We start from the raw sequence: 23,257 nt of genomic DNA, 5'->3' as shown, positions 1-23,257 counted from the left end.
TTTTTGATAATGTACAACTAAAATGATAATACATGTGATTTTAGAACAATTGACGAAACGGTCTCTGCAAAATACCCGCCGATATAGAGCAATTATGACCACGGGAAGAGTTCCTGGAAAAGACGCTGACCTTTAAGATTACAATATATATATATAGATCCTGTGAATATATGTTCGTATCACACAGTGTAAAAGTCAAATGAGGGAAATTTTATTTTTTTTCACACAACTGATCTACTTGTCCTCACAAGAAATATCCTTTCGTCAACGGTAGGGCTGCTTTCTACGGTTTGAGATATCGTTTTCTCGGAAAATTACCGTCAACGTTGTTAAACGCATCATTTATGGAAGGGAAATAACTGTTTACAGCTCTATAGCTTCGTTGAGTGTTCCGGTGACGCAACTGCGCGTTTGTATTCACGTCTGAACAGGCAAAGTTCGCTTCCACTTTATTCAACGTCCAGTCAAATTTGACCACGCGATTCGTCAAACCGATGTGGGATTTAAGTGACTTGTGCCAGAAGAACAAAAGACGATCTGAGCGTCGCCAAGATAAGACAGGAACTTACATCTTCCCCCGTATTATGAGATATTTTCAAATGACAGAGAAACGATTTACTTAATGCATCGTGGTAAAAGGTTATTAGTCCAGTATTATGCACACATGAACTTCCATAAGCTCTAACATGTTTGAGGCGTTTAGGAATAGAGAAGAAGAGGCAATTTCTCTTAAAGTAGGGACACTTTAATGTGGGCGTGGCACTGGTAGATGGACATAAAGGCTTAACGCCTGTAATTTGTTAAATCTACAGTATAAATCAATCTTCTGTATAACGACTTACAATAACTTTTTATGGTAGTACGCACCTCGAAATTATAAAACTTAAAATTCCTTTGTTTTTCATAAGGAAACTTTACATCATCTTCGAACTCAGGAAAAAAATAAAGGGTCACCTCGTAAGATTGTATTATAGAGAAACAAATTACCTAATGATTGCCAGTACTTTGAATTCATAATGAGCGCCGAGTCCCTGTAGCACGATTAGAACTAATTTGGGGGAATTGGATCTTCATATTGATCAATTTTTTTAAAACTGTTAGGTGCCCTATAGCTGAATGTTGCAATATTACAAATCACTCATAAAACAAGTGTGTGACTTAAAAAGAAAAGCACATGAGCGTACATTTGCAGATTAAACCGACATTACTTCACCACCAATCATCCAAAATTAGTTCCAATCGTGTTCTGTGTTTACCTGATTGAAAAAATGAATTTTAGGTTTTTCGCAAATATAAGATGGTCATAACTTTATTTACCCCACGAGCTTCAACATGACTCCGCACTAGCGGGAGATCAGAAAAGTATTATGAAAATTTGAGAGTCCGAGTGACCGTCCCCTTAGCGCATTTTACCGTCTTAGTTCCAACCGTCACATGCTTCTTTACCGTGACCCGGTCTACAATCTCCAAAGAATCTCTTTGAAGTGACCCTGTGCATCACTTACCGATGAAGCACATTCTCACTGACATTCAAACGGATGGCTCGACAGTTATCTGTGCCGGGACGTAATTGCGATTTTTCGGTGTGGAAAATTTGCAATGTTTTTATTTATGCTTGGAGTAACTTCATTGTTAACAAGCCTCGTTCATTATTAATCTCTCCACGACGCCTGAAAATGGTTTGACTGACTGTAATTTGGATGGCCACAATAGCGTAAACCGGTTATCGCGATCGCTAATTATTTAATATCGAGTTTCAACATATTATTTATCACTCTACATCATAGTGCCCCTTAACGAGGGCATTTTTGAATCCTTGAATTCGACAGTTACTTTGTCTTATGTCTTTTTCATGCTCGTGTTACCTTATATCTGAGATCAACAATAACGAAGAGAAAGCAAGGCAAAGTGGCGGCGGCACCAAATTTCCTGCTATTTATTCAATTACCTGGGAAATTTAAAACTGAAGGACCTCCCGTAGCAATTTTCTTCCCCTGTGCGATGTCTTATTTCTCTAATTCTTTCAATTCGGCCTGTTCTGAAGTAATTATCCGAACTCGCCTCGAGATTTACGGGATACAACAAACCCCTAAAGAATGGTGGGGTGTGGAATAATAGGGTTGAAATATTGTTTTCTGAATTCATCACGCCGTGCGCGACATTGCTGTACAGAGAGACTTAAATGTAACCTTGTCTTGTTAACGTTTCTTTCGCTTTGTAACCATAGCAACTAGTTATTGCACATGTGGTTTTCAAAGAATCTCAGTAGAGAGGGAGGGATTAAAACTGTTCCGTAAAACGCCCTTGGACACCATTTACATCGCACACACACATCGACTGTCTAACGTCATTTGCTCCAGAATGGTATGCATTGAAATGTATCGTGGCCCGTACACAGCAAAGAGGTCGATCGCACATCCAGTATATAGGATCCTTTCGTTGGCTTTCTGAGTCATACTGGTGCTCTCGGCAAAACATATATGATATTGCTCTTCGATTCTTCTTTCGAGCAGTCATCCATACAGCTGAGCAACTCTGCAACTCTGAACCTCCATACATCCCATGTAGGCAACTTTCGCTTAAACCTATGAGAGATACTTTCACTAAAAGCAACAGCTTACATGCATTCCGAAGAGTTGAAATATGACATGATAGCTATTAGAACGCATTAACCATTCGTCACTCTGCATGCATCTATTCGACCACGTTGACCAATTTGCGTTAGACTAAAACGTTGCTTTATCACATGTCTTGAAAATAGTCTTAGAGGTCCGTAGAGAATGAAATGTTGACTGAGTAAAATTCCTATCATTTAAAAGCTGACATTTTCGAATACATTGAGCACCAATCACAAGCCGTTTTACACGACCGTGTGTATATATGTTGTGAGGTAGGTAGGTGGGTATGTGAGTGGGTAATTAGGTAGGTAGATGGGTACGTATGTGCGTCTGTCTGTCTGTCTGTCTGTCGGTCTGCCATTGTATGTAATATGCACATGTATTCGTAGGAAATTATAGTCTCTTTATAAATACACAAATCATAGATAGATTAGATAGATAGATTGATAGATAGATAGATAGATAGATAGATGGATGGATAGATAGATAGATAGATAAATATAGAGATAAATAGATATATAGATAAATAGATAGATAGATTGATAGATATACACACACGCACGCACGTGCGCGCGAGTCCCGGACAAAAAAGTGAGTTGATATGTCCGGTAAACGAAAGGGGAAATATACTGTCTGCCATGTTGTTTTGAAGCAACCCAACAACTAACTTAATTCTTACTACTCTTTGGCTTGGTTTCCGAAGTAATTAGAGGAAAAAAAACTCATCTAATGAAAAAATAGGTCAAGTTACTGCTTTAATCCGACAAGGTGCACTACATTGCTGTCTGTTGATGATATAATAGATTTTAACGTGTTAATACAAACTACTTTTCAATTCGTTATCTGATAATGAGATACTACCATATCACCAGATAAACCATATTTGCAAATATTTAGATATTCTTGACTATAATTTGCAGATTATTTGGTATAGGAAGACTATTTGATAAAGTACATGATCCCTTGATTTTACAGTAATCAATCTCCAATCTCAATCTCGAAGAGGTCGTGACGTCTTGAATATAATGCAATCACCATCACACATTTCCGTATCCCTGTCTTTCTCTGTTCATAACGCTTTCAAGAAAGAAATGCGACCACGGATAAACTTCATGGTTACATCGCCTGAAAACTGTCTCTGATCAGGTAAAATTCTTTCGTAGAAAATAATTTTTATATGTTTTACCATTCCATAGCGACCGCAATCTCTGTCCTTTCTAGATTAAGAAAAGAATTGATCTCAACAGTCCTAGTAGCTGGCGGCGTTTTGGCGGGAACAATGAGTCTGCATGTTTGTTATCGGTCATCACATCGTTAAGGTTCAGTATCGTAAATTTAGCCCAATTTGTGTATCATTTGAGACGGCTTGCACCTGGCTTTGTAGAACATCTTTAACTAAAATCCCCAAACTCAGGCATCGTCAGTAATTACCCTAAAGCTCCCTGCTACTTTTCTCTTCCTCACTTGGATAGCCGGATCTAAATAAACCGATTAGTTGACAAAATCTGAGACAACGCCTCGGTTTTATAATTGTCAGAAGTGATCACTTCAGCTGAGCTAAAACCAGTGATGCCCCTCTATTATTCGGAATGTGCTGCCATAAGGTTCAGGCCGCTATTGATTTAGCGACGCTGTACACGTAATATGACAATAACGTCGTTTGCAATCTTCCCTGGAGAGTTTTCTGACAAACCTCAAACTAGAGCCGAATAATCTTACAACAAACACCCCACTGTGCTCATAAACAGGCTTTTCTGTCCCTCTGGAATGAAACGCGCTCCCATGATGCCGCGGTACTGTTAAAATAAGGTACTATCCATCATGTCTCGTGCGCACACGATAATACTTTAGTGATAATCCGTCATACTTATTTAGAAACAGCTGAGAAAACGTGATTACCGTAAAAAATACCAGTCATCGAAAAAATTAAAGTCAATTTACTCGTCAAGATTCTTTATAACAAATATTGAGACCTGTAATCTTACGACTCAAGACATATATTGTCTTTCTTTCACATGCATAGCAGGTGTGTTTGTAACTCTAGCGTGGGTGAAATCACATATCGACAGGCAGCGCATGTTTAAACCTGAAGCATGATACAGATTCGTTGAGTTCATCGACTGATTTCCTTGTATGATGACTACCCCATAACAATCTTACCTGAGTTCAAACGACACAACGACAGCAATAAAACAAACGTCCAGTATTGTGCCTACTTGAATCGCAGTAAACATTTAAATAGTCTAATGCATTTCTTGAGTGTTCTACTAATGTAAGTTAAGTTTTGAACAAGTTCGTGCATTCACAGTTCCCCTTTCGTCGAGTCTACGGTGTGATTGAGAAATTATAAAACTTGCATATAAAGGACCTACAGTACAGTGTTTCTCACACGAGTGACGTTTTATTCAGATGTAGATAGAGCGTACTCGTACACTCCCTGCCAAGAACGATCATTGCACACCGTACTCACCGCATTCATATCGTTCAGCGTTCGATATCAAAATACGTAACACAGTATGCACCAAGGTCTGCAAATGAGGTCTTAATAGCTGTGAAAAATTTTATGAGTCGCAATGTTTTTTTGAGAGATAGGATAAGAAAAGTAATAGGGCTACTTACACATGACTTCTCCGAGTACCCATATGTCGATAATATAAGTTTCGAGAAGCGCTACGGGCATGCAGATTACCAAGACCAGCAAGTCGGCTACGCTGAGATTGACGAGAAAGTAGTTGGTCGACGTCCGCATATCGGAGTTACGACAGACCACGAAAATGACAAGGATGTTGCCAAGCACTCCGAAGATGAAAATCACCACGTAGAACAGAGTGACGACGGCTAGTATTGATGAGGACAGCTGGAAAGGCGGAAAGAAAGTGATGTTTTGCTGTGTGTTGTAGGCAGAATCATTCGTGATATTGAAATTAGAATCCATGTTGATTCTGAGCAGATAAAGCCGGTGCTTTCTGTGTATCTGTTTCTGACAAGAACAGGTTTCAGGGAAGTAAAACACTTGAACAGTTTACTGTTGTACCAGTGCGTGGTATGCCTCACGTCTGCCTACTCATGGTTTTGTTATGGCATACTTCATACGTAATTATTCAGCATATCATTAAAACCCTTGCCTCTCATTGGTCGACAACTTATCTCTTAAGAAACGATTAAAGAGCAATCAGATATTTCAACAGAGAAAACATTGCAAGATATCTTCACAATTGTTTTTGGGGCGTGATCAATTATTTAGGTTTTACAAAATGTTGTTTTGGCTATGTGTAATGCTTGAACTGCGGTCTGCAGTCTAGCGATTCGTTATTCTTATTCGCTCCTCGTCTTCTTGATTAAGTTGTAGATCTCATACTCGTGTCTTCGCATCAAGTGACTGCGCTCCTTTATATACACGAATCTTCGCGTCGAGATTCCGTCACACGAAACAGTCCTTTCCAAGCGAGCTATTTTGAGTAAAAAACGGATCGCGAAGTCTCGACTATGTCTCAATATTTTAAAAGACGACAAAATTGAGAACCAAAACGCATATTTTTATACTACTCCCAGAAACTGAAAAATCACACTTTCCCTCGTTGAAATTTCCAGGCACATAGGATTTCTGTATCATGTTAATTAATATGTACGCATTGCAGGTGATGATTGTTCATTATAGGTCACCACTCCTTTGACAAATCTGAAACAACTTACGTGATTTCACGGCACAGTGATTTATTTTCATAATCGTGAACCAGTACGAAATGGTCACAAAATGCTGACCCTTAATGGCTTGAGTAGCGTATTTGACATTCCATACACAGATATCATGAACAGGATAATTTAAAGACCCTTTCTAAAATGCAATTTCGCATTCTCTTTGACAATAATACATTCTGTATTTCAAACGGAAATGGAGCTATTTTTATGAATAGATTGCACAAAATGCTGTCGACAACAAACCCCTATGATTTTCATATCCAAGGTACGGCTTGAAATAACTTTTCCACTACGCTTTGGCCGTTGTCAAAAAGATGATTAAGCCATAATTGGGCAATTACAATAACAAAATCAGTATAAGCTTACTTGATGGAGTTTTACGCTGCCAGATATTCTCTTACGCAGAGGCATTAAAACCAGATGCTTTTGAGACTGAATTTTTTAATTTTCAAAAATTTTCTTAACGGCGTGACTGTTGTACAAATAATGCCAGTTAAAACCTTTAGTCCGACTGCATGAGGTATTAAAGTGATGCAGTGGTTGCATGCTAAGCATCATAAGTTGAAAGTATTTTCAAGGAGCCACTCCTGCCGTTCTATATTAACATGAAACTAATCGTCTGCTCAAAAATAATTCTTACGTTAATTTATTGACAACTATTTTTACCGCATTAAATATGCATAATTGAGCAATAGAACATATGTACAATGTTATCTAGGTTTCATATCTACTGACTTATGATCGTCATTATGAAAATTGAAGAATATCCCACGAGGATTAAATCTCTTTGAAATTTAGTTTACGCACTTGTTGATGTAAACTTCTGATACGCGTCACACACGATCGCGTTTATTGCCTCGAATGCATGATGATTGATCACATGTACGCAAATGAGACTACAGTTTCTTATTTTTACCTCGGGTAACCCGCGAATGAGAGCGATAATGAATCATGAGAACGGGACTCGACTTTGAGAAATTATCGGACTACCGGAAGACCAAAAGTGTCTCATTTTCAACACGCTAGATGACAAACCAAAAAGAAACCCAGCAACGGGTCGTCACATCTTGTCTTTGATGATTAGTTTTGCAGGTCACGTACTAAATCTCGGTAATTATGGCGCCAAACGCGAACCGGGCGAATGAAATCCATGATTTATGACAATTTATTTTGATATTACATCGATTTACATCCAGAGGGGGCGTGATTACAACAAATTATTATCAGTGACACTTACTCTCTTCATGAATAGATCCTATTGCCTACAACAACATAGTTGATGTAGATTGCCATCTTGGCAGCGTGTCAGGTCACAAAGACTCGGAAAGTTCCTTGTAGAATGCTCTCATTAACTCTTCAGCCAACATAACGATGTAAATCGCAACCAATGGTCATGGCGACTAAAACAAATCATCTAAACCTCTTAAGCTCAAAAATATTATACACTGACACGTATAAAATGGTGTTGATCTTTTTGAGTATTTACCAGAATAAAGTTTTATCACTGTTGTCACAGTTTTTTACGATGACTTCAATCGCAAAGAAAGACTCCTAGTTACTTGTTAGCTGTCTTTCCTCCTCGATGCAAAGTTGCAAATGAACTCAAATGTGGTGAGATTGCACATGGGAGACAAAATAGCCCCAGTGTGTGGCAGCACATGATTTGCAATTGATGTAGCACGACCTTGAACATCAACGCATTCAGCCAATCGCCCAGAGTGTTATATACATATCCATGATCATTAGGTTCGATAACAATAATTATTGCATGCTTCATTTGGTATTTATTTATCATTCACTGTACGGTATGAATCTTCAAGACACTCAGACAAAGTAAACGTGTCTAAACGAATGTTCCGCTGTTGATATCAGGAAGACGAAATAACATTGCTGTATCAGTGCTTTCAGAAGCCCAACTTGATGATTATTGTATGACATAATCGGCCCGTCGCTCTCACTATCATATCAATTTATTTATTGTCGTGTTTAATTCCAGGGCCTAAAACACTTGTGTGATGTACGCCCACGCTGAAATACGTATAATATCCTTCATAGCGAAGCTGTAATCAGTTCACACAAAAATATAAAGGTTTTCAAATACTATATTTTGAAGATCTTCATTCAGTATGCCTTGTGCCGTAATAGTTTACTTTTTTATTAATATTTTTGTAGAAGTACAGTGATGTAAATATCGACATGTACTACATATAAGTACATACATGTACGATAACCCATATGACGACCTTGAATATCAAAAACATAATGTCATCATAGCGGAAGAAATTAAATTCCTTAGTGAAATGAAAATGTATAAACCATGACAGAAAGACAACTTATTAGATTACATTGTAAAGGAGAATAAAATGAAACCGCGGCCGACAGGGTTTAGATAATCCCGCAAAAACATATGCCTGATATAAAATCCGACCACGGGGTATTAGCCGTGATTGTAACTAGAGAAACTGAGGCAGCGTTGCTGTCGGAAGATTACTTCAAAGTTCACATCAAAAGTAGTCGTCCCTGGCGACATGAAAGATTATGTTTACACAGTAGCAGGGTGTCACTCAAAGTCGGTTTGACGGACCGTCACGCCCGGTCAGTGATGTCGCCTCGACGGCAATAAAATATTTCACAGGCAATTGGCGGTTATCATTCTGTCAAAGAGTAGTGCCGTCTCACGTCAATTATTCATCGGTAGTTAAGAGTTCAATATCTTGTGAGGCAAATATTGTTGAATTTTATGACCTTGCAAGGCCAAGCATTCGGTCTGCTCAGATTCTGACCGAAATCAAGATAAAACGTTTGCTTAGAGCATGATTCATATTTATCTATCACATAGTTTATTACACATCATCCCGACCACAGAATTTTCTTGCTGACGTCAAAGCTATTGTAAGCTACATGTCATATCACGATCCTATTGAAAAAGACTGAGAATAGAATCTTCGACAAACAAACAAACAAATATATTCGACACAATGTCAGAAACACTTGGTCACAATATGCTGAAGTAAGCCGGCTTTAACGTCACGAACCCATTTCTGTTTGAAACCCCGAGGCGTGGTATCATCTGACTATTAACATACCTAAAATACCCTCAGAAGCATGGATTAATCAATGTATACCTTTTGATAGATGTCAAAGCATGCTGTTTCATCAACTCATGGATCCATACAGTAAAAGCGAACTATTTATGAGACTTTGCCTGGTGCCAGGGCTAATTTTTATTTGGTTTGAAAAATCAGTCTAGCTTTCATTCTATAATTTTACTGGCTGTATTTATTGCAAACGCTATTTTCATCACAGAAATTCATAACTCCCATGCGTAACGCTCTGTTGGGCTGGGGACGCGCGATCCTTGCAATAAGTTGCCATATGCCCTACTGTACTTTTAGATAGTTTACCATAATACTACGTAAGGTCATGTAATGCATCAGTTCACGCCTGTGACTGTAACGTAGCAAAGTACCGGTGTAATAGTCCATTTCCGCGAAACGCTCAATACGGATCAGCAAAGTGAGCCTCGCTGGATTTGATGATAAAATGGAAGAATATAGTTACTTTTGTTCAAATCCCTCACGTATAAAATTCAGAATCTGTATTTCTCAACTTCGTTTAACGAAGTGTCATTTTCCATGTTCATCATTTGGCCAGCGACGCCGTTTATATTGAAATACTTGTAGCGGAATGCTTTCGAAAATTGCACAAAGAGATGAATGCATACAAATATTAGCTACCTGTTATTCTTGAAGAAATTGTTGTTTCCAACAAGTAATACGAGCTGCATTGCATATTGCAAAATAAAATGTATGCAACATGCCTCAAAAAGTGAGTAGAGATATCACATTTTGTCATATTTTATCTTATCTATTCACTTTCACTTTACAATGTCGATAGTGCAGTTATAGAAATGACATGACTTTTATTTTGTGCTTATATCCTTTTGAAGATGAACGGGAGAGAAGGAACCTTTCTTAGCTAGTTGTATATTTTAAGCGCTGATCTCTATTTTAAGGTTCGATTATGTCAACAAAACAGCGAAAGGTACCGAATTTGTCGTCGGACTTTAAAAGGATACGACTCTTTGTATTTCGCATTATTGTGACAAATAGCCGTGACAGTTCAATTTCCTAGCCGGGATTTTCGCTTGAAATGCGTAAACGATCATATTTTCTGGTACTGAAACATTAAAGGGCCATTATTTGTAACTTTTGACCATTTTTACCTCGGAAAATTCAATGTTGGAGGCTCATATTTGCTGCAAAATGTTGTTTTACGAAGAAACAAACATGATTTGTGATGTTATAGCCACATAAAACTGCTATTTTTTGTTCAAACGTGTTGCCCTTCCGAGCTCGACGCCGCGATCACGCCAGATGTACAAGTTCACGTTTATTGCGGGATCAAAACAACATTGCGTCATGGATTGCCAGACATCTGGCTACGCAACGTGCTCGGACAATGGACTACGACGTAAGTACCGGGCATAAGTAATGAATATTTATTTTGAAATCGCTGTAAATAGCTCGCGCAGGTGCAGAAGAATGCCTACGTTGCAATCCGCGTGTCAACAGAGTTTGTATTTCTGTCCGGACAAAAATTGAAAATTTCGTTGTAAAATCACATGTTATTTAGTTGTAGGGCACGTAATGTTTCCGAATAATATGCGATTCTCTGTTATTTGACAGGCTATTCAACATGAGCCAGTGATCATTTCAATCAAAACTAACGGAAAAATCGCAAGAAGATACAGCTAATGGAACTTTAATGAGGAACGTGCTAAAACTTACACGGGTGTAGGGTGTTCTTTTGTTTAGCTTAGCGGCGGCTAACGGTATTTTGGCGATGTCGAATCACACACGCTTGTTTTAGCCGTAGAAATAAACGGTTTGATTGGATGCGTTTCTATCTAATAAAATGTGTTATTGTATATTTGTAAAATCAATCAATAAAAGAATAAAAAGCACTTCTACAGTCTTGATTTTCTTGCTCAGTAGAAGGCTTGTTAGGTATGAAGGACTGTCGACATTGAAAAAACAAACAAACAGCAAACAAAAAAGCCAAACAACACAAATAAAAAGTCCAACAAGCAACATGTGTGCTAACATACAACTAATACTAGTCCCATTCTCGTAAGACTTATCTTTGGGTGACTTTTATCTTCTCATGAGGAACGCCGCCCATAGAAACAGCAGATTTTCAGACTGCAATTCGCTGAGGAAGCAATTCGCTGAGGAAGCACGGCAAACACGTTTATTATCACTGCGGATACACTCAACGGTCGTCAATCGTTTTCTGCTTTGAGCCGTCCCAAGCCATAAACTGAAGTTTATGATTCAACCGAAGTCTTTCAGATGACGACAATAATGATAAAAGTAAATAAGCGCGACGTCTACTTCTGTATGGTTGCGTCGATAAATAACAATAAAATATACCCACCGTGCCATTGATAACAATAATACCTATTATTGACGTATTTTCCTTCCATCGTCCTGAGAAGTATTTATGAGGTGGAAGTTGTCGGTGAGCAGATAAAGATCCCCCTGTCAGCATACCTAAGCAGTGTATGTGCTCTCATGGGTATTAAGTTAAAAGATCGCCATACTGTTTCGACAGGTACATGGACAAGTCATTAGATATAACCGGGTATGCTGTAGACTCCATCAAGCGTGTGCAGTGCCCAAAGCGTACTGGCCTCGATATCTTCCACGTTTATCGGCAGTGACGTGGTTTTGTCTGTTGGTCAATGTTAGCACTGCCAGTTTGAATGGTCATCCCTTGAAAAGCTGACACCCTGAGTTGCAAGTTTTAATAATATGGTAAAATCATTTTAATTCATATCATATGTTTTATTGCAAGTTGTGGTACTACATAACCTAAACACAAAAGTTTTAAACGTTTGCTGTTTGCACACACACTCTACAGTTTATTCTCAAATTTACGAATATATGTAAAGGGGTATCATGCAATTGGAAGGAGTGCAGAATCTTATCTCCACCACTTTACCGATTATTTCAAATTCGAACGTTAGCAATACTTGGTGTTAGCTGGTGCAGAAAGGTGAACTATTCAAGTTTCATAGAAAGTGTGAAATGTTATTCGTTTTTACACACTTCAAAGGTAGTCTGCTCTATCAAGCTGTAGATCTGCAAGAATTTTAAGGTTAATTGAAGGTCTACAAATCTGTCCTCGCGACCCTTGTCTTACGGTTGTAAGTCATTACTAACTTGCCTGGTCGTCGTTTGATCTTAGTTGAGGTTGTTAAAATAGTGTTTAAAGAGGAAGTTGCTTTTAGTGTGCTCTGTACAAAAGGAAGACCAGCCTGTTTACGAGTGGCCCATTCCTTTCAAAAATTCATAGCATTTACTCTATTTAAGTTGCTTTAAATTTCGTTATTTCTTTCCTGCGAGGTTCACCGTGCTTGATGACCTACTTCTCATTAGAAGAGGCATATTACAACGTCTGTTTGATTGGAGAAGTAGACTTAGACTTTACTTCGTTTCAAAGTCGGAATTCCGTTAGGGGGATGAGTGGTCCATTAAAATTGTCGAGTTAATGAGATTGAATCTTTTGGCGGAACGTTCACATGATTGACACAACATGGCATAAAAAATACCGATACAAGAAGAAACAAATGTTTACATCTGTTATTGGTCTAAAAGCTTCGATGGGCATCAACATTATGACTTTTGATGTTTTCTGTAACCTATCTTTTTGCAAAAATCCCTTCTTTATTCTCTCAAACAGTATCAATTTTCTGCGACGAAAGGCACAAGAAGATCTTTACATTATAACATGACCTTTATGTGATGATTTACGGACTAACAGAACAGATGTATAATTTTCTACATAATTACCATATTGAGGTCAATTGTTACAATTGTGATGTGATTACATGGAATCTTTCTATTAATAGGCAATACGTTAACAATTAGTTGACATTTTGCCTTTCCCATGTACACGATATGATATGGCGACTTTTCTTTTACTGTAGCCGTGTGCAAATAAATGCTTAGTGTATGCATGATCAGCGTTTAAGAATAAAGGTAGAGAAAGGAGAAACGTCTGACAACATGCTGTTACTAAGCATGGGAAGACGGTTTTTGACTTCAGGCTCCGAGACATGGAGTTTCTACTCTGGCTATGTATCCCAACCTATTAGGGGCTACCCAACCAAGACGGGACATTGCAAACATGTTGAACTGTTATTCACACGATTCGAGTGTTTTGCTAAAGCTTCAGAAATACTACATACTTCTGCAGTCGCCTAATATGAGTACAGTTACGCAACAAAAGCATAGCTCCAAGTGTATGAATCAGTCATTCAGTCAGTCAATCAACCAATAAATCCGAGGATTCCTATAGCGCCAAACTCCAAAACCAAGTAGTGTTCCTTGGCTCTTTACAGAGTCAGAGTCGTTCAGTATGCTCTACTAAACAGAAAAGTTTTGATTTTCTTCTTGAAAGTGTCAAGAGTTGGTGACTTGTGTACTTCTAATGGGGCATTGTTCCAGGTGAAGGGTGCAGTGCATGAGAAAGCGCGATTGCTATAGGTTTGGCGGTTACTCCATGTTACACGATGCAGAAATTTGTCATTAGATCGAAGAACTCTAGGCGAATCTTTGAGATCGAGAAGGGCCGATATGTAGGTAGGAGTCTTGTTGTTCAGAAAGTTCTAGGTGATGAGGAGGATCTTATACTGTATTCTATTGCGTACCGGTAACCAGTGTAGTTCCCTGACGCGGTTCTGGCTGCAGAATTCTGGGCACGCTAAGGTGGAAGAACGGAAACTGATAATAAACCACACAGTAGTGAATTAAAGTAATCTAGTTATGATGTGATCAGGGCATGAACCAACATCTGACAGATTTCCTTGGTAAGGTACTGGCGAATGTGGCTTATTTGGCGGAGATGGCAGTAAATTGATCGTCATGTCATGTTGATGTGCTTACGCAAAGTGTATAGTTTTCATCAAATGTCACGCCGATGTTTCTTGCAGAGTTGGACAATTTCAACAGATTAAAGTCCAATGCTCATGTTGTCCATAGGATGAGGTGATCGGCTGAACTGAGATCGTGTAACAAGAACTTCGGGTTTGCCCTCATTGAGTTGGAGTTTGTTATGTGTTATCCAGGTTTTAATCTCGTTAGCAGCTCTTTCCAACCTATGTACAATGGAAAATGTGTTAGACTGGGTAAAATACTGGTTTAGTTGATTGTCGTCGGCGTACTAGTGAAAGTTGATATTGTAATGTCGAATTAGCTAGTGAGCAAGTGGTTCGACGTAAATGCAGAACAAGAGAGGGCCTAGCACTGAACCCTGTGGTACTCTAAATTGCAGATGTTGAGATTCTGATATCGAGCAATGTTTGGATATTGACTGTTGTCTGTTCTTTAGATACGATGAAAACCAATGCAATGGGATGTTGGTAATGCCAAGCTTTCATAACCCTGTGATGACTATGTCATGATCAAAAGTGTCAAAAACAGAGGAGATATCGAGGAGAATTGGCCATCATCCGGCGCCAAACAAATATCGTTGTTGACTTTAGTGACTGCTGTTTCAGTGCTGATGTATTTTCTGTACACTGAATGAAGTGATTCTAGTAGTGTGTTTGCAGTTAAATAGGATGTCAACTGATGTGCTACTATCTTTGCGATCACTTTTGATAGAAAGGGTAGGTTGGAGACAGGTCTGTAATTCGTGAACATATTTTTGTCAAGGGATGGTTTCTTGAGTATTGGTGTGACAACGGCTTTCTTAAGTGAATCAGGAACAGTACCAGTTGTGAGACATAAGTTGATGATCCTATAGATATGATGGTTAGAAGTTCACCTTAGCATTTCTTTGGAAGAGCTGTAGGAATAGGGTCGATTGAACATGTTGTCGATGGTGACTTTGAAATAACTTTCCAAATTTCTTCCTTCTTAACAGTCTGGAATAAGGCAAATAATGATGGGATATCAGTGTCCAGAAATTCGAAACGAGCTTGAGTATGATTTACATTATCCAGACTTCAACGAGTAGATGTTATTTTGCTTCTTAAGTAGTAGTTGAACTGTTCTGTTAGATCTTTGGCTGACATGTGCTCAGGTAAAGCCTTCTCCTGTTCCAGACAGGGTTGATTTGATATGAAATAGTGATTTCAATTCACCTTGGTTCTCTTTAACTAGACTGGAGAAGTATACTTTCTTGGCATTTTTGTTAGAGTGACTGATGCTTCTTCATTCATTATTACGGTATATCTGACGGTGGATCTCAAGCTCGGTTCTTCTCCTTTGATGTCCAGCCTCCCGTCTCCTCTTCTTAGAATCGTCAATGGCATGTGTTTACCAATTGGAACCTGGACGTATGGTCATGATTCTCTTCTTGAGTGGTGCATGCTTTTGAAGAACATCAGTTAAATGATGGTTATACTTTGATATGACCGAGGAAAGATCATTTGGGGAGACAAGATCAGATCTTTTGTTCAGATCCTTGATTAAAATGTCGACTGAGATAGCAGAGATACGACGATATGATATTACACGTTTCCCAGATGATGGTTTGAGAAGAGCAAGTTCAGAGTAAAAAGGACTGTAGTCAGAAAGTTGTAAAGCATCTACAGCGATGGTACTGACATTTGTTGCTGAAGTAGACAAAATGAGATCAAGTATCTGACTCTTTCTGCGTGTCGGTTGTTTGACCCCTTGTTTGGGGTTGCAAACACTGATGACGTCATTGAATTTCCTGATGGTTGAACTGTTCTCATCTCTAAGGTGAAAATTGAAATCTCCAGTGATGTAGAGATTACCAGGACACGTGACGTATTTTCAAAATGAGGTACTGAACTCAGTCGAGAACTTTGGCACAGTGAATTTGTTCTTATGTGACGGTGGTGGATAATAGAAAAGGATAAATTTCAGAGAGTTTCCGGTGCAGAATTGTTGCCGCCACAGCCTCGAAAGATTTCCAAGATGTCAGTTTCAGAGATGGCTTATAAATAATAGCTAGACCCCGTATATCTTGCCGAGTCTAGGTTGTTGCTTGAGAATATAACCTGATGATGTACACTCAGCAACTTTATGTCCATCACCAGTACTTCTTCACCAGGTGTCGGTCAGTACAAGAATGTCAATATCCGTGATCTGTGATGTAATCTGCAATAAACACAATTGGAAACAATTTCGGATAGAATAATTGGATAGTGAAGTAATGTCGGTTTAAGCTTCAAATGTAAGCCCATCTGCTTTAAGTTTTCTTTTTAAGTTATACTCTTGTTTTTATGAGTAAATGTATAATATTGCAACATTCAGCTATAGGGCATCGAACACTTTGAGAAATTTGAATAATATGAAGATCCAATTCTCATGAATTAGTTCCAATTGTTTTAATGTTTAGTGATCTATTTCTCACTCATCGGCCATCCAACGTAGTTAGTAGAAGTTTACTTGTATTCTTGAGAGTTTTTAGAACGATCATTTTCTTACGATGGTTGTGTTTGAATCTGAATGGTGTTGTTGATATCAACTCCATCATTCAGAAGATTGGGCACCACTCGGAGCACGATTCGATCTAATAACTCTGATGGGTCTTGCTATCTTTACATCTGCCTTAGTTCCTCTGTATGTTGCAGGTAATTTCAGTAAATCTATGACATTCCAGACTAGGGTAGGTAGCCTTGATTTGCATGAGGTGTTAAAAAGTTGGAAGATGGATCTTGAATACTGCATAGTGAACCATTTACATGTGAAAGAAGCGCCTATTTTAGTGACTTGAGTAATATGAATATGCAGATACAAAAGTGCAGCAGACATGCTGTCATTTTCAAAAGAAATGGATGAGAAATTTTTCAGCCGTAGTTTTCTTCAGAAATCTTCGGTGCTTTAGTATGTTCACAAGTATGTTCTCCGGTAACCTACGAACAAGAAGCTCCAGATGTGAAGGTAAATATGTTGAATGCACCAGTAAAAACAATTTGCAGGAGCTCAGACATGGAGCTGCCAAACGGCGCATACCTACTCCACCAACAACGGAATTTTTTCCTTTTCCATTTACTGGTTGACCGTCCCTCCAGGAAAAAAAAACACATTTACCACCAGAGTAAAGATGTTTGCCATTTTAAATTTTTTTTATTGTATACTTATTCATAAGGAAGGGAGAGCACTCCCCCGGAATTTTGGTTAATCCATTAAAAACGATTAAGCTACTTTCAAATAATTTTTTCTTACTTTTCAAAATAACAATCAATTCGTATGTTACTCGTGTGAAATATCAATTGTTGGATTTATAAAATGGAATGTCTAAGCACCATTAATATATTCGCTGTTCGAACATTTGCAGAATTATATACCTTGCACAAAGCAAAATTATAAAAATTATCACCTAGGGCTAAATCCTTAAAAGAATGCCCCCCGTATAAAAATGTAAGCTATTTTATTTTTGAGCTAGGTTGTGAAACTACTGCAAGATATGGTAAGGAGATTTGTTACGCCTAGCGAGAAATTTCGTATTCAGAACCATATCTTTTCAACTTACAATAACTTTTCGGCTATTCTGCATTTAGCTCTCCTCCTATAAGAGCACGAGAACGCTTCATTGCTGTCTCTTTGAAGTGTATATATAATAATTATGCATGTCATCCGGGTCTGCGATGATCTATCTACCCAATCAGCAATACATCTCACAGTCTGACGTCTTGCAACGGGCTGTAACTACAATTGACGTCAGCCAGACAGGGGAGACAAGATAAGTTATGATATATTGTCTGGTCTGCTACCATAATTTCTCCCATCCGCGCTATCGTTTCCTCAATTGCGATGACGCGATTCATATGATTGATAATTTTATCAGAGTTTAGATTGCAGTGTGCGCTTTGCCTCCGCAATTCTACTCTGAAAACTGCTTGGCGTTTATGTATATGTATAACTTGCAACCAGTACCCCTTGAAGGCATTTTTGAAAGTGAGAAAGTGCCAATGTGGTTTATATAGGAGCAATCGCCAACAATTCTTACCTATTTTTATAAATATATCAATTTCATGGTATTTCGATTTTTAGCTTCTTGGAACACACTAAATACAGTCATGGCGTGTATAACTAGGCCGCAAAACTTTGTATGGAACTTCATTACGCGTTAGCGGTATTTTCCAGTATATTTATCTACAAGGATGTAGCGCTTACTTGTCCAGTTGTGATGCTGCAATTAATGTTCATATATGAAGAATATTAGACAAAGCAGTTTCTTACCACAGTCCTTAGCAATGAATTCAGCGTCAAAGTATTTAGGCAACTGCAAAATTGAACTTGGAGTGGCTGTGGGATAATTTTACATGAACGAGAGGGAATACTTAAAAGTTGTGCGGAAACGTCTGAACTGAAGAAAAAGGATTCTCACGATTTGGGGAATTTTGAAAATCTTTGCAAGGCGATTAGATTGTCTGTGTTGCACGGGAAAATACTGTGAGTTTCTCATGAAATCTCGTTCAAACATCCGTGTCATATTATAATAATACGATAACTTGAGGGAAATCGTTGTAACTATCGACGACTTAAAAGGATTAACTAGTTAGTGTCAAACAAATTTAGCGTTTGAGATGGTTTGTTGATTCATTTAACAGCGGTAACGAAGACAGATTCCAATTTATACACAGCAGGTAAGCTATGCCACATTTATAAACCAATCTGACAAGATACTTTTTAAAGGCAGTGACCTGTGTCTCACAATAAATGCACTGACCTGTGTCTCACAATAAATGCACGCATGTTTCGATGTTTACAGATCTCGTGTTGCTCCTGTTTGCACCTCTGACACTACTAAAAACGTTAAGATAATCTTCAAATTATATTGTCGGATGCTAAATTGTCCATTAAGGCAAGACTGTCCATTAAAACCTCTTCGTTGTAGAATTATTCTTCAAGTTTACTACGTGACGGTCATGCTAAATACCTATCTTGAAATAAAATGTGACATTAGGTACTTGTTTTAAATCACATCCCCTCAAAAGTTTTTTGATCGAAATAGTATACTAGGACATAATCGAGTTCTGCCGCTGCCTTCAAATCGCGTTAATAGTCTATCTTGAACAATGACTCAACATGTTGGCTTTACTTTGAAAGAAGATGTAGAGCCAGGGTAAGACGCTCGTAAAACATCATTAATGCCATCTTAGTCAAACGAAGGTTGTGTACATCTTTTCTAGCGTAGGTTAAAAGCCAATTTACCACACTGTCATCAACCGTCATATTTTCTCGATTAATGGATCATAAGTTGGAAAACGCACTGTTTAATATTCAATTCACAAATTATTCACCTTCTTAGGAAAAGTTGGCTAGCTGTTTCTTTTAGATTATTTCAGGAAATTTACAAAGACCTTGACCTCTTTGTTCTGTGAATTATCATAATTATCTCTGTCACGCCATCAAGAGATTTATTTCACGTGTTAGTAAAACTGCTTTTGCATTCAATGGCTACCATCACACTCTGTATGCACTGTGTAGATTGGTGTATTTCTAATAGTTTGCTGAAAAGAGGCACGGCAGGGCGGCTGTCTGCTATATTGACGTATTAAAAATACCAAATTTTCCTTCCCATGATGCCTTTCACGACATGACTGCCGTCTTCCTTCCTTCTTTGTCGCTGCGACAGGGTCAATTTTCAGTGTATAATTGCCTTACGCCTTTGAGATAATACGAGCACAATATTTACAGATTTATGAGAATTTAATCGCGTTGGCAGCACAATCAGATACGCATACGTCTGCCCATGAATTTATGTATTAAGTCTGAAACGAGAGAATAATGCATCTTTAAATGATGTGATGTGTGAAACATAATACAAGAGGGTCTATAAAAATGAGCCATCAGGATAGGACTAATTATATGACGGTCTAGTCGAGCTCGTCTGATCAGTATGCGCTTATAGGTCTCAAACTTTGAACTTTATAGATTGTGATCCGTTGTCTTTTTCCCCGACCCGTCACAAAATGTCTACTTATGTATTACTTTTCACATAAAGCACCTGAAGCATTCGTTTAATCTGAAGCATTTCACAGTCGAAATTCTCACTTGTACTTGATTCTCAAAACGACTACACATGAATGAGTGTTATTTGTAAGGTGCTTCTCAAAGGGACCTGTTTTCTTGCGACAGGACGGGAAAGTGACCGTACACAATGTTGAAGAACTGCTTGTCCAACATACGACTGACACAAATCTTTTCCACTACCACGGACCATTTGCATATTTGGCAAAGTTTACCCTCTCAATGCAGGGGTAATAAAACGGACGATTTGTAGATATTGTTTCCAAAGGTTTTATTTTCAAGTATACCTTTCCAAGGTATTACAGAAGACGTGAAAATTAGCAGCGAAAGTGAACAGCCATTTCGCTAAGATAGAACATTCCTCTTTTGCCTCTATGTTGCCCTCAATAAACTTCTTACAAGGAATATTCCCAGCTGACTCTATCTTCATTACACTCGTCGACCTTCCATCAATATAGCTGTCCGCTGAATGATTTTACCATCTCATCGGCAAATTTTCGCAATATATCGAAATGTCTCCCTTGTCTTTGAGAAAGTTGTCTGACGACTAGAAAATGATTTTCCCCTTAGCAAATGATGGAAAAAGTAATGTTCGCCTATCCTTTCGCTGCCTACTTATGCGATAAAAGGAATTTCACTTGAGCGAAACCAAAGAAAACCCTGCTATCAAACATCTTTTTTTTTAACAAAAACACCTTTGTTTGCCGATCCTAACAATTATCCTTAATCCTTTCCAATCCTTGGGTGGGTGTATTCCACCCACAAATATTACATCTGTAACACCATGTCTCCATTTCAAATACTTACTGACAGAACAATTTAGTGGTCAGTAATTCATTCCACAAAAGACAAGTTCATGAACGACTATGACGACTATGGTGACGTGCACTGTAGAGGAAGTCATTTTGTTGCAAAACGACGGTTGGATTGACCTTTTAAAGGGATAACTCATCCGAACAATATCAATGATGTAAATGATGCATACATGGTGACCTTTATATTTCAATTAATCTTTAATCACACTATTATTTCTCAAGCTGAATGTTTCATTAAAGCGTTCTTCGTATAAATTTATTATCTTTTGTTGTGCTTCTTCAGTGTCGAGAAAATCTCCCTTTGCGAGAAGTCTCCAGAGAATGAGTTATTTCAGTAAGAATTGATTCATTTTGTATAAACTATTGACGAATCCTCTGCGGATCGAATCAAAATCCATATTTGCATTTTGAATCGGTCGTACAATAAACATCATCACTCAACATGCAGCCGCAATTACTTCTTAAAAATATTTACCTTATTCTGCTTACTAAACGATTCTTTTTCGTTATTTCATTTTCACATGATACTCATTTGTACCATGAGAAACCAAGATACGTAAATACATTCATATATGTGAATATATGTACGTTTATACATATATATATATATATATATATATATATATATATATATATATATAAATCATTTACGACATATCGACTATAAATGGAGAATGGTTTCTATATTAACATTTCAGCAATGTTTGTTGTAGCTTTCCTGAAGTGTGTTTAGTGACAGTAAGTAGCAAAGAGATTCACGGCTCTGAAACTCATGAAAGGCTTTCTGTTATTCACAATTTCATTTTCACTCAAGATCTGATCACTGTTAGCTCTCACTTTCATGGAAAAAGGCACGAACGGCTCTGTCGCTAGTTTGTATTTTACGTGATATTTTTGATAATTTGTCAGCGAGAAGCGACGAACTAATTTAGCGTTGTTAGATGTTTACGCGAAGGAAATTGGATTATACTGGATGGCCTTCAGGCCATCTGAATAGCTGATTGTCTAAAATAAATACAGGAGTATTGTTTTCGGCATTCATGTCATCATGTGCTGGCTTTTTGAGATATCAGAAATTCAATTTCCTGTTTACGTCGCAGTCTTGACAATGTTATATACATTTTGTACACAATCAACACTCTCGCAACGCACTACACTTACATCTAATCTTTGTCAATGTTTCATGATGTCTATTTGCATTGAATATCCAGCTAACCATACCTTCTCGGTTGCGCGCTATCGGTTTTTCTTTATTCCAAGATCATTTCAGCAGAATCTTTGGAGCAACTCATTCTAACTGCTCTTTGTATAATTTCAAAATGGCGACTTCGACAACATGCCTGCATGTGCAACGACGCTGGAAACTCTCAGTGATACGATATGCTGTGCGTATCTCATCAGAGCTATCATAGGCTGGAAAGAAAAACCATCGGTTGCTATAGTATACGAACTGTGCGAGAATTAGCATTTCATCGTCCTAACATACGTTTTATCATCTTAACATACGTGCTCAGTGTGCCGTTTTTTCTCTTTTACTCATCGAGGGATTTACTTGAGAAAACGAATCACATATTTTCATTGAACTCAGTGAAACATGTTTCCATAGGCGAGAAAGAAAAGGGTTAGACCACAAGAATAGATAGGTCACAACGGTACAATAAGGAGAGAGTCACAAAGAAAATTATTTTTTAATCTGCACTGTGTATTCTCGATTTACCTGAAAGACGTTTCTGTGCAACTCATGGGATTGAGTAGAGGAGAGGAAAATTTCATAAACACAAAGGGAAATGAAACATGCCTTGCAGAATGTACTATGCATGTTATTTGATACAACCAGACTTGAATAATAAGATACTGTGCTACAGTAGAATGGTGCCCCATGGACATTACAGATTTAGTTCTTGGATACTGTGAGCCGGGGATAGTTCTTTTGTGTTCTTGCGAAGAGCATGTACTGCTTTGCAAGCATTCCTTGTTAATACATCGACATCACGAATGTAGTTTTGATTCACATTGACTAACTGCAGAGAAACCTATTGCCAATGTTACGACACTCTGTCCACGTTGTTAAAGTACAGGCAGTATATAGTCTGCCTGCAAATTC

At 38.1% G+C, this 23,257-nt stretch overlaps 2 protein-coding genes across 2 annotated transcripts in view; one reads left to right on the top strand and one right to left on the bottom strand.

Moving 5' to 3' along the window:
* LOC139119744 (QRFP-like peptide receptor) overlaps window positions 1-5,674 on the bottom strand; it is a 49,381-nt gene extending 43,707 nt beyond the window's left edge. Inside the window, exon 1 of the mRNA XM_070683621.1 lies at window positions 5,238-5,674. Within this exon, the coding sequence (XP_070539722.1) occupies window positions 5,238-5,553 (316 nt within the window). The 5' untranslated portion in view covers window positions 5,554-5,674. The remainder of the gene's footprint in view (window positions 1-5,237) is intronic.
* LOC139119746 (growth hormone secretagogue receptor type 1-like) overlaps window positions 1-23,257 on the top strand; it is a 206,906-nt gene that overhangs the window by 90,945 nt on the left and 92,704 nt on the right. The window lies entirely within an intron of this gene.

Source organism: Ptychodera flava, chromosome 20 (assembly GCF_041260155.1).
Source record: "Ptychodera flava strain L36383 chromosome 20, AS_Pfla_20210202, whole genome shotgun sequence".
Classification (NCBI taxonomy): domain Eukaryota; kingdom Metazoa; phylum Hemichordata; class Enteropneusta; family Ptychoderidae; genus Ptychodera; species Ptychodera flava.
This window is presented reverse-complemented; position numbering and strand designations above follow the sequence as displayed.